General features: G+C 43.0%; 1 protein-coding gene across 4 annotated transcripts in view; it reads right to left on the minus strand.

Annotated features, from left to right (window-relative positions):
• Positions 1 to 13,329, minus strand: part of F13A1 (coagulation factor XIII A chain) — a 102,357-nt gene that overhangs the window by 33,033 nt on the left and 55,995 nt on the right. For all 4 annotated transcript variants that reach the window (XM_083826173.1, XM_083826172.1, XM_083826174.1 and 1 more), the window contains 2 exons: positions 10,840 to 11,091; positions 4,237 to 4,355 (listed from right to left, as the gene is read on the minus strand). In XM_083826173.1, the coding sequence (XP_083682299.1) occupies positions 4,237 to 4,355; positions 10,840 to 11,091 (371 nt within the window). The remainder of the gene's footprint in view (positions 1 to 4,236; positions 4,356 to 10,839; positions 11,092 to 13,329) is intronic.

Genomic DNA, 13,329 nt, shown 5'->3' on the forward strand with positions numbered 1-13,329 from the left:
CCTCTGTGTGAAGGAAGAAGCACCTTAATCACTCTCAGCCATCTCCTGCCCAAGAGAAGTCCTCTTCTTTTTTTGCCTACCTCTCTCTCATTGTTCTACAAACTGCCGCAGTATGGATCCTTTTCAGCAAAAATCCTCCAAGGCAGCACACCTGCCTCCTCATCCTGCTCCTGGACTTTGCTATGCACACTATCACTGAGTTGCTTTGTCTGGAGCAACGTTTGCTGCTAAATAGCACTTGGTAGTCTTAGTGAGCAAAACTGAATTCATGGTGTTCAGGCAAGCAAGGAAACAGGGGGGCAGTGGTTGCCAGGGACCTACTCCTAATATTGTATCATTCCTGGGAGGCTGAATGATTACATAGTAGGCTCTCCATTCTGCTCCAGTGGTATGTGCTGTAAATAGTCAGGTGAATAGCTGTGCTATGGAGACCCTCCTTCCCAAGGAGAATCCTCCCAGCGTAAATGCTGAGCCCTCACAGTGGTCCTTCCTGCTTCAAATTCATTTTTCTTCTGTCCTGGTCCAATGATTTATCACTTCCACCAGGATCAAAAAGGGCTTTCTGCTCTTCAAGTCATCAGCAGTGCCTAAGAGCTGAGTTAAATCAATAAGAAGTTTAGCTTGCAAATTAAATCTCTCTCATATACAGTTTATGAGACACTGTCAATCTTGCCAGCATATACCCAAAGACTAAAGAGGAAAGGAATTGCTAACAGAGTTGTTACCTTCCACCTTGGCATTTATAAAGTTATATAAATGACTGTGAAATAACTGCATTAACAGGGGGAGGGGCACGGGACAAGCTGTAAAGTTGCCTTACAGTAATATACATGCTCCATTACATTATATTGCATCAGTGTAGCATGCAGAGTACCACAACATGGGCTAAAGCCAGTTTCACCATCCTTCACTGTCCAGTGATTTAAAAGCACTAAATCAAACTAAATCAGTCTCCTGCTCTCAATCTTGGCATGAAGATGCTATCTAGAGGGAAGCAGAACAGAAATATAACACTTGTAAGGCTGAATACCCCTGAAATGTCAGAGGAACCAGAGCAGCGGTAAGCAGCCAGAACAGATCAGCAAACTTGAGCTCGGCATGGGCACATGTCTGCTTACACAAGCAGCAATGGGAATAAACCAAATTCAGGGCAAACAAAGTTTGGCAGAGCCACCTGGAGAAGACTGCAGAAGGAAGACAAGAGGTAGGAAAACACACGGGCAAAGAGGCTCTGCCTACACACAGATTTACATTGCGTTATAAAGCATTGCATTTAGTGAGACTGGTCTTCAGCAGGCCCTCTCTTTTCATGCTAACTGGCTTGTAAGACACAACCTTTAAAACCATTTAAGTCCAAGTAAGAGGGCTGCATCACCTTTTGCACTGGCTGAATTAAGTCCATATTTCCCACAGTTGCTTGTGGCTTGATCTTACCAAATGCACATGACATAAAATTACATTTACTCTATGGGCTACAATGCTGATGTGGCTCAACATGTGGACATGAGCCAGCTCAAGATGGCAATGACAACACAATGCCCACCTGTTTTATTTTACTTTTCTCACTGTGTTTTAACTGTGTTAAAAGATCAATATAGCATCCAACTTCCAACATTTCTCAACTAGAGAGTTCCTATGTGCCTAGATTTCTTCAAAAGCCAAATTTGTCCTGAATCCCCTTTGGGCTTTTCTTAGTGACTGGCAATTTGCACATTCTTAGAAGAAAGGAATCACAGTCATGTTACAAGGAACACTTCCATCCTCATTCATTACAGCCATGTTTCAACTGGTCTGTTGTTTTTTCCTTCCTGGGTCCATTTTTCTTGCCTTTCCTCCTCTGAAGTTGATGTTGCTCATTAAAGACAGCAGCTGGGAGAATTATCTCCCACTAGCAACCCAGTTTTGAACTGCAAGGTCCTTTTTGATTTACAACTGGAGTTAAAGCTTTCAGCTGTCAGTGTTCAAAGCAATTTTTTTTTAGGCTAAGAATCTTACTTTACTATGCACAATTCTATCTGTAGTTTTGTATAAGACCATATACCTTACACCTCTATGACTGTATGGGGCCATACGCTTTTTACTAAGACTGTTGTACAGGGCCATATATCATATATACAAAATGCATATATGTAGGGTATATCCGTAATATAGGACTCACTGCTAGTACTTTTACTCACTCAGAGCTATGCTCTTAGTCTTAACATCCAGGGTTGCTGAAAATGAGGAAGGCACACGTATTTAATGGTGGGGAACTGGTAGGGTAAGATCAGGAACATCATATCCTCCATCTCACTGAGCCAGGAGAATATTTCTCCATTGCTTTCAACTTGAAGATGTCTGTTACTCCTTTATAAAAAATGATGGACTCCAGGAAAACCCTTGGCTCGGCCCCCTTTGATTCACCTGCCACACTCAGCTTTCACGTGGGCCTGGGATAACAAAAGGTGCAGCACAACACAGGGTGGAAGTCAAGCTCTCCAGTTCCAGTTCAACAGTGGAAGGAAAGCACATGACAAAGGGATATGGAACAGCCCTAACCTCCCAGACAGAGCTGCCTCCTAGCAAAATCAAATAAATAATGCAGTTTCTCAAGGGAGGCTGGTGTTTGTGTCAGGAAGGTGCCAGATTTGCAGAATATAAGCACCTCAGGCCAAACCACTATAGGCCATAAATTCAGCATCTTAGGACATAAATCTAGCAGTCGGTTGAAGCTGGCTTCCATCTCCAGCCACTCATTCCCCTTTCTCCCTCCCCTACATATGTAACAGAGTGAATCCCACATCTAGGAACAGAGCAAGCCTGAAAAATAACCCAAGGAAAAAAAAAAAAAAAAGGAAATAAAGGAGCTGCTTGTTCAGCTAGATCAGCTTTCCAGTCTGATTCATTGCATGGCTGCACAAACACTTGCAGGGGGAAGGAAGGGCCAGGAGGGGGCATTTTTGGTCAACTTAAATGCACACCCAGCTTTGGCCTCGGGATCTGGTTCCACATATCTCTCTCAGAAGCACCCTCCGCTTGTGGAATTGCCTCCCCCTTACTTTATTTAAGGATTATTTTTAGCTCAGACAGGATCACTCTTGGATCCTACAAACAATGGTGCTGAGACAACCAAAGGAAAGGTGAAAAGATAGAAGCTTCCTAAGGCAGCGCTTCGGCAGGAAAAAATAAAAAAATTAAAAAAAGATGAAACGCTTAATCAAGGAAACAAGAGATGTAACTTCAAAGAGCTCTCTAGGGCAAGCACACTGTCAACCCATCCAGCTAAAGCTTTGAGGCAGTCTTCAGCTGAGGGGCAGAAAGCAAAGCAAGAAGGTTCCTTTCTTCCAGGCTGCACCAGGGAGGGGCAGCAAAAACTGAATGGATCCGTCAGTGGCATGAAGGAAGTACTTCAATACTTTCTTAATTTTGCTGTTGTGAAAAAACAGGACGTGAGGGGAGCCATGTCCAGTAACTGTCTGTTGGAGTCCCCTTGAGTGACAGTTAGGGTTAGTTTTGCTAATTTTGATGTTGCTGTTGAATGCTTTTTTCCTTTTCTCACACAACAACTTAACTCTTTCATCCCGCAGGGATTTTCAGGCTGACTAGTGATTACAAATAGATTGAGGTAGAACAGGGAAGCAATAAGGGGTTGATGTTATTGAAGGGACATCAACACTGCACACCAGCCAGCCAGGGCTGTGCTTCTCAAAGGCAGCAAAGGGAGAAGTTCTGCACTTGTCAGTGTGGTGAGGAAATTTAAAACTCTGAGATCAAACCCAGAAAATAGGAAACATACGAAAAGCTGACCCCCAAGAAGATGAGAATTACTTCCACCAAGTTGCTAGAACTGAAAGGAAGAGTCAAAAAGGAATGCAATCTCTTGCTAAATAAATAACTAAAAAATCTCCTCTTTTACCAAATCAGTTTGATCTTGAAGTAGCAGTAATGTAGCAGCAGAAATGCTGCTGTGTAGTAAAAGTCTCAGTTAATGATTGTAACTTTCAACAGGCAGCCTCTTAGTATCTGAAATGTGTTCCTAAAACAAGACCTTTAAATATTAGCTATTATAATGTTGCTTTTTTGAATTAGGTATACACCTGCTTCATACAATTTTAAATTTATGCCTCTTGTGTTTCTAAAGTAGAGACCAATAATGCACAACAGATCAAGAGCCCACAGTCTCTGCCACTGTCTGGTGTCAATTAAATTCATTTGCTGTCCTATTGGGAGCAGCCAGAGAAGGTCTAAATAGCTCACCTGACCGTAACTCCAGCTTCTTAATTTTATTTCGTCAATGTCTCCATGGAAAACAATACCAACATCATTCAGGACATATTCTTCCCTTTCCTTCTCGTCATCCAGATACACGGCATCCTCTGCATCAATTTATGCAAAACAAACATTAACACAGCCACTTAGTTTCTATATAGGGCAGATAAAAAATCTTAGCATATAATGCAGTCATATTTGATGAGAAGTGCCCATCGTCCATCAAACAAAGCATCACTTGCTTCAACAGAGTACAAATATAAGGAGATAGTGACCCCAGTTATAAATAGGATAATACAACTTAAAAGCATGCGAGATGCAAAATTGCTGACAACTCTTGCCTGTTTTCTCGAGATCTGCAAAGTATGATTAAAATGTCACATCAAGAATTCTGAGATTACTGTGTACCACTAATTTAAAAGTTCGAGCACCGTAATGCATTTCTGCATCTGTGCAAACAGATCAAAGAACAATTTCAAACCTATTAATGTTAATGGAAAACAGTTCAAGTCAAGAGATCTAAAGAAAAATCTGTAGTGCATTACAAAAATTGGAGTATAGTTTTTATAGCGTATTAACAGAAGGGTGTGATTACTTTTTCCTTACATAAGATATTGACTGCGGTGTGCCTCCCCCATGTAACTTGACTGACCAGCCAGTATGAGGAGAAATCTGAATGTGCAAGTGAAAACTGGAAGCAATTGGAAGAGGTCTTCATTAAAACATAAACAAAGTGTACATCCTGGATTAGTCTTACATCATTCCAAAGTGTATGTGTGGAACCTCATCCTGCAAAGAGTATTCACATCCTTAAATAACCCGTTATTAACATACATAAATTATTGAATTTACGTGAATTACATGAAACTCACAGGTAGGTGAGTTATAGGGATTCTGTGGTGCTGGAACAGTTGAGGATTTCTTTCCTGTGCCAGTGCTAGTATTTTGTGACTAAGAGATACCACTTAACATTTAATGGTCTGGGAATTAATTAATTAGAGGAATTCAGTAATGTTGCACCAGATAGCAAGTTAAAGGGAAGCAATAACCTGCAATAGCATGATACATGCAAATGCACTGACCACTGCCATAGTAGATTTCTTCAGGATCTCACTACAAATTACTATATGATCATTTCACTTTTAAAAGCCTACTGATTTGTTATATTTTGCTGAAATGCAAATCAGATTTGTAATTCCTTCAAAACCTCATCTAAATCTTCTCCACTTGCCATAAAACTGCAATTCAGCTGAAAATCACTAAAATCTGAGCCTTCTGAAAAATCAGTGACAAAACTCACACTGACTTCAGCTAAGTGAAGGGTTTTGCCAGTCTGTACACCTGACGCTGTTGGAATTTTTATTTTATCTGAAGATATATTTATATCCATGTTTCTATACATACAGAAGGGATTACATGTAGATACATAACGTTGTGACCTTTACATTGGTGTGCAAGGAATGATATGGAAGCAGGTGTTAAATGTAGGAAGGTTTTTATGTATTCGAGGAGATCAGTGCTTGCCATTATACTTTCGACAGGGCTGCTGTACAAGCTCTGCAGGCTACATCAAAATCAGAGCAGATGGAAAAGCAGCAGGTTTTATCTGCTTTTCCCTAAGGCAGGCAGGTCTGAGACACTTCATGCAGCAGCATGGTGCTACCCATGTGGCTTCTAAGGGCTGGGTCATAACAAGGGTTGTCTATAAGCCTGGTACTGCCTAAGACCAAGTCAGCCTGCACCCAGGCACAAAGCAGATCACAACTTTACATTGAGAGCCTACCAGGTGACAGAGAGTGTTAAAAAACCTGACAGTGAATCAAAAAAGCTGCAGTCACTAATGCCAGCAGGGGCTTGCATACTTCAGAAACCACGTATCACATGATTTTATTGAGATCCAGCTCCCATCTCTAAATAAATTTTGCACAACATCGTACCGAAAATGTTTTAGATGTTACAGATCACACAGGCTCTGTTTCATTAGGATGGGTCTGCCTGATTTGCTGATTGAGCGATTATATGTATTGACTCCCTGAGCTTTGGGTTTTATTGAAGCACATGTGTACAAACAGTACAAAGGATGCATTTCAAGGAGGCAAACCCACACCTTCTGTACAGTTATGTATTCAGTGGAGTGTGTGCACATGCTTTCCTGACAGCTGTTGTTTTCCTTCAGGGATTATAAATATCAATATTGATCTGGTTGATATCAATTGAGACGCTTATGTTATTTCAAGACCGCATGATCTTTGCTAAATCAGATGAAAATTGATTAACTTCTCTGTCAATTATTTTTAAATATTTGTATTTTTTGATAAAGTAAAAAGGGCCTCTGTTTCACAGAGAAGCCAGCTGCTTTGATTTTTGACAGCTTTCACTACCCTTGAGACTGTTTAGAAGAAAATACGAGGCATTTGTGATTGCTTTGATGCTAAGCGTGCTCTACATAGTACAACTCCTAATGATTTGGTGCAAGTGGAGGCTCACATCTGACAAACAGAAGAATTCCAAGGAAATGTGCTGGGTTTGTTTGTTCTTTTTCTCTAGCAGTTTAAGGCTTTTCTACTCACTTTTTATCCTGGGAAATTACTAAGACACCAGCAGTGATACAAAGAAGCAAACTAGCTTGTATGCTTCTCTGTTTGAAGATGGATAAGGTGAAAATACACTTCACATGAAGTCTGCAGGTGAGGTATCCCACAGAACATGGGCTCCCTGTGAAAAGTGTAAGAAGTGCAGAGAAGCCCTGTCCCTTTGGGAAAGTGAATGGGCATGGGAGGCTCCTGCCCAGTACCAGGGGACCTTGGGAACCCCTGCCCCAGCACAGCAACCAGCTGGAGTTGGAAATGACATTTCTTCCCCTACACAGTGACCACTGAGCACAGCAGCACAGCAGATGCGTGGAGGTGGAGGCTTGCCCTCAGCACCCAGCCTCCCTTCATCGTGGGAACTTGGAAAGACTCTTGCTGGGAGGAGTACAGTGCTGTGGCAAACACAGCAATTCAAGAGCTAAAAACAGATATCTACAAAATCCACTTCACTCAGAACCAAGTTCAGTGTGCTGCCCTGCAACTGCCAGTGCTTGCCTACATGGATGTAGCAGAGATATGAAGTTCTTTGTGAATTTTAGTCATATGGAATCTATGATACAAGACGTAAAACTTAAGATATGGCTACAAACATCAGAAAATGTTAACTTGGCCAAATTTGGATGCCATATAACACAGGAGAGGAGACCAAAGTCAACCGCATGTTACTAATCCTCAAACTGTATTAGAACGCTTGAAGGACATGAGCAGAAGAAATGTGCAACTGAGTCACTAAAGATGCAATATATTTAATTGATCATATCTAAAACACTTTGCAGAAAACTTGGGTGAATGAAATGCATACCCTCAGCCCATGGAGTCTGCAAGTTTCAGATACCCTAGGCATCTCCACCTGTGAGAGCCACAAGAGGCCATGCAAGGTCTTTTCTTGATAGGCACTGAGTGTTCCAAAAGCAGAAAGTCACTGGGCTCAGCACCTCCTTGGAAAGAGCTCACAGATCAAAGGAGCCATTCTCTGCTTTCATGTAGTCTGATATTGCTAAGAGTGAAGTTAAACTCCAAGAAGTTATCCTTAATGACTTACCTTTTGTATCTCCTATTTCAGAACTGAAGAGGGCTCTGCATGCCCAAAAGCATATCTTTTTTTCCCAGCTACCTCAGCTGGCTGAAGAGAGAATACTGCCTCTCTTCACAGGCTTTACCTTGCTTATTAACTAGTGCAATTTTCACCTGAGCATCTGAAATCTCAGTCCACCTGCTTGCTGAATTCCCAAATGTTTGGGGTTGATGTATATCATTTTCCAGGATCAGGCCCCACATCTGCATCCGTATTCTTAGTGATGAGCCTTAAATGTAGCTAAGGGGATTAAACCATATGAAAGCCTCTGATGATTTTGGAAGCAAAATACAGAAGCTACTCTGTAGCTTGACTGGTAAAGTATGCTGACTTGTTCTGAAACAGCAGAAAAAAAAAAATGCATCCCTGTCTGGGAAAATATGTCAAAACTGAACTACAGTGAAAAAAGAAGTAATAAGGGCACAAATGCCTATGACTTAAAGAAAAGCTCATACAGACACATTGATGTTTCTCTAAAATGATGAGTCGGAGAGCTGTGCTAGACACTGATGGAGCCTGTACTCTGCTCCCTGCGATAATAATCCCCATTCGTTCCTGGCATCAGCCTTCTCTCTTTTTAATGAGGCTTTTCGCTCAGACTCTTCTGCTTAGCTATTAACCCAGCAAACAAGTCTAGGAGATTTTCAAACTATTGTTTTCTGTGCACTTTAACTGCCTGAGGTTTTATACCCTTTTGTCATTCCACTGCACAATCTTTCCCAGCCAGGGGACGAAGCATGGAGAAACATTGTCCCTGCTTTTCTAACACAAAGGGAAAAGGCAGGTACAGGAGCCAATTAGTCCAAACTACCTAGGATTGAAAGCAGGGTCAAGAAATGAAAGTAAATCTTCATCCAAATGAAATATGCAGAAAATAAATCCTACAATATCCAGCAAGGGCCAGGACTTGAAGGCACACTTGGACATGTAAGCTGGGACGAGGACGAAGGCATGATCCTCTGGGGGTGACCCTCACAGCAGGCTCTTGCTGCCCAGAGACTCTCCTTTGCTTTCTTGCACCAGAGCTTCTCTGTCAGCCTTGCCAACAGCTGCTGCTGCATGTCCTAAGCTCAACAGGTTTGCTCACATGCTTTGGTTTTCATCTTGCTGGCTTTTGGCCCCATTCAGCTTAGGTATGAGGGAAGGAGTGCACAGAGAGCAAAGGTCATGTGCTGTGGGTACACAGAGATGGGGGAAGAAGGTGTGAAGGGGGTATTGATTTTCCCCTTCTTACTCCTTGCCTGGCACCTTGAACCAGCCTGTGTGGTCCCCATCACACCACGGTGGGGCAGCGAAGCCCCCCTTATCACATTCTCTCCACTTTATGGCTGCATGCAACCCTAGCTGGCTGTATGCGAGTCATGAGGCAACTTGAGGAAACATAAGAAGATTTTTCTGTGGGGCTTATCCCTTTCTAAAGAGGTGCTGAGCCACTACATAGTCACCTTGCTGGCTAACACAGTGGTTGTTGGGACAACAGAACTAAAACCAAGGGATGCTTTACTTTAGTGTGGAGAATCACACCTCCCTAGCTGGAGCTGTGACAGGCTGATGATGCCTTTACAAACCTTGAGCAGCTTGGTCACCAGTGGGTCACCAGTGGGTTGCATTTGCTCACTCACCTTTGACTCCTTCTGTAACCCACTCTCTCTCCTCCCAGAATAAATTCTGACCATGCTTCTCTAAGGCACCTACCTCTATGCTGCATTCAAAAGTCCCTCATGGTGTCGTGGGGCCTTAGGCCCTGCCCTTCCCTCCTGTTCCCGCTTAACTAACTCTGCTTTACTCAGCATTAACATATATCTTCCTAAATAATGCATAAGCTAATCATTGCTTATATTCCCTTGGACCAGGGGCAAGTAATGAACTCAGCACAAATCATTCTAGATACTGACAGTAGTGCGGCTGAATAATGGGCTCCATTAATAATGCTAAACTTACTCGTCACACAGTAAGACAGCCCTTGTTTGGCATGGGATTATTTGATAAAAATACTCTGGTAAAAACATTGAAGGATGAAGGAAGGATGGCAGGAGGATATTAAAGTTAGCTGGTGACCTAAATATATAGCAATATATGCGGCAGACTTGGCGCCTTACAAGCATCAGAAGCTGAGGCACAGTGCTACAGCCTGTCAGAAGGCTGGTGAGCCAAACTTCACCAGTCCTCTTTGCTTTCTCTTTAAAAAGATGTGCTGAGTTCATTGGGTAAAGTGCAATTCTGTCAGCAGAAGGGCTGATTTTACCTGCGATCCAGGGAGATTAGAGGAAAAAATAAATTCTTTAACTCATTGGATTATAAAAAGAAAAAGAAAAGGCTCATTCGCAAAATATTCTGTTCCTTTCAGGGGACAGGGTTGCTGGTAAATAGTCACCACTAAGGGGAAGTTATAAGGTCAAATTTTGCGTAACAGCAAGGTGCCACCAGTCATGCTGCAGCAGACTGAGCGCATCCAACCTGTGCAGGAGCAGCAACTCCCACTGAGTTTCTGTGGGCTTTTAGGCAACCAGCAATGTAACTCAACAGTTGAGTATGGGACACTGCCACATCCTGCCCCGTGCCAAATTCTGGAAAAAAACATGTCTGTATTGACTTGTCATTTTAAGGCACACAAAGGCAGGCAGAAAGCTCACACTGATGCTTATTGAAGTCAGAGCAATGCCTTGGGGTGTGTTTACTATGAGAAATGCTACTTACCTGGGTGAAAACAGACTTAGCCTCATAAAACTATAGAGCTACCCCCACGCCTGCATGACTTGCCTCTTGGCAGAGTTATGTAAACTTAACTGTACCCTTTCCAGATCCAAACTGCCCGGTCTCCAACAACCTTGGCTGCAAGTTCCCCTTACCCGGACCACCCCCTCCCACAAACCAATGAGCCTGGTGGCAGAAAGTGTGAATCTTTGACACTGACAAGATACTTACGTTGGCACCACGGGTTGAATAGTATGTAAGTGTCAGTTGCCGAGTTTCTGTGAGTCCGGATGATGCCAAAGGGAGTCCAGATAGCAACATACAGGCGAAATTTCCCAACAATGCAGGTGGCAGAGGACATGATGGACAGGCGAATGGAATTGTTCTCCTTGTGGATAATCTTGGCTCCCCACTCCCCAGGCTTCAGCACATCACCTACAAGGATCGGGATGTAGGTGCCTTTGTTTGGCTGTGGGTAGCGACCTGGAGAGACAGGGGGTTAACTCCATGAAATGGTCACCTTGGGAAACAAAGACACTCTCAAAACAACAGTCCTCTGCCCCTTTGTCTATTTTCAGCAGAGACGGCAAATGTTAGTGCGCAGAGACCACCTATCTCCCTTAGAGCTTGACACAGTGCCTGGTCACTTGTGTCGCTGCCACCCGAGCACACACACCACCTCCCAACAGGCAACTTATGCAGGCACCCCCTCCCATCTCGCTCCAGAAAGCTTCAGTTTTGCTGGCTTGGGCACTGCCAGGAGTGTACCTGTAGCAGCAAGAGCAGGGGCTGTCCCAGGCTTTCCTGGCTCAAAACTGTTTATCCTAGCACAGTGAGCTGTACTCCAGCCTTGGAGTTAGCTATGTCATTGGTAAGCATGAATAAGAGTTCCTTCCAAAGTTCAGATGCACCCATCACCCTCTTTGCTAACATGCAAGTGCCTACTGGGGCACAGATGTTGGCTTTGGGGCTCTGTAGCAGAGCAGAGCCTTGCTTTTCTCACTGCACCACAGCACCAACAAGCAGAGGCTCTTTCACACATACCCATGCAGATGAGGCAGAGGAAACACAAGTCTGTCTGCCAGTGGATACCCAATGCTCAGTTCTTGCAAGCACCTCTTGGATGCAGTGGGAACTGATTCTGGATACCCAGAGTATGGATGAATGCATCTAGGCTGGATAGCCAAATTTTCTCTGCAAGCAATGGACCCCAAAGCACGACACACCTCCAAAGTACTGTGCATGATGTTCTGCCTCGTATAAAAACAAATCATGCCCCAGAGAAGATTATTTTACTTGCCGAGTATAAAAAGCATCTAGATGGATAAACTATGTGCAAACATGTACACTGCCAGAATTCAAGTTAGGTGGGAAGGATTACACCCCTTGAGCTGGAGGCAGAGCCAAATTATATCTGGAATCCAACCAGTGGTGTAGACAAAAAAGATACTTATGAGAAGACTGAATTCCTTATATCATTCTCAAATCTATTCTTCTTTTCAGATTTTAGGCTTAAAGTTATACTCTCATTCACAGATAAAGTAACAAAAAGCACGAAAGCAGAGAGACAGACTTCTCTATTTTTCCTAAGTATTATTTAAGAGCTTCAAAATTAAATGCAAAGGGGCTTTGATTTTCTTGTTTGCTTACTGTTACACAGTTGATGTAGAGATAAATCCAGATCTGAACACTGCTACATTTTGGGAAAGGGCAACTCCAGCTTTGAATTTGAAGCTTATGAGCTGCCATGAACTCTGTTTCTAAGAAATCTGGGCCTACTGCACTTCATCCAAAATATTATTCAGTACACATAAACTTCCATTTTGCAGATTTTCAGTACAAATAAATAGCCCAGTTTCCCTGAAGGCCAGGGATGCTGTAACCCATGAAACCCACTCAGATCAGTGAGGGATGCAACAGAGGGAAGAGACCTACAGAAGAAAGAAGGAGTAGAATAAGAGAGCAAAATCAATAGAAAGCACTAGAAAATAAAGCACAGGACACTTCAAAAATCAGCCATCAAAGGAAAGACAGTCTAGAGGGAAGAGCCTACAGAGGTAACAGAGATGAGAGTCTTGTGTCTGCTAACAATTGTGATCTGAGAGCTGAGCACATTCTTGTTCTTTGTAGTGGAACTGGGTATGACCCAACTTGCCTCTGCAGTTGATGTTTTGCTTCTAGATTTGACATAACCGTTGTTGTTTTTCTTTTAATTTATTTTTTTATAAGCAGTCCACTCTAACAAAGCTGCAGAGCAAACCAAGTAATTGAACCGACGCCCTCTAAAACCATTAACAAGTGTACTTTTTAAAACACCTTCTTTTCCTCTTTCAGATAGGTGGGAGGGAGGGAGAGATCACTATTTCAGCATGTTTAGGAAATGACACTGTCAGCCTCTGTCCCTACTGGGGACAGAAGGAGGTGTGCTGTAGCAGGGGCTCCACACCAACACATCATGTCCCACGTGTGCTGGTAATGGGGAAGCTGCAGAATCTCTCCCCAGTAAATTTGCCCATAGGAACCAGACAGGATCCCAAAGGGGCCATGAGGCCTTTGCAATGCATCTTTCTGGAAACCTCCTCACCTGCGCTTCACAGGTGGCTTCGCAAGGTACCAAGCCTCTGGTATCCTCACTTTTCTGAAGCCCCTACATGAAAAACCCCACTTACTCTTCAAAACAGCAATGGTCCCTCTCTTATGCAAAGCTACAAGACACCCTTA

The sequence above is a fragment of the Anser anser genome (assembly GCF_964211835.1).
Source record: "Anser anser genome assembly, chromosome: 2".
Classification (NCBI taxonomy): domain Eukaryota; kingdom Metazoa; phylum Chordata; class Aves; order Anseriformes; family Anatidae; genus Anser; species Anser anser.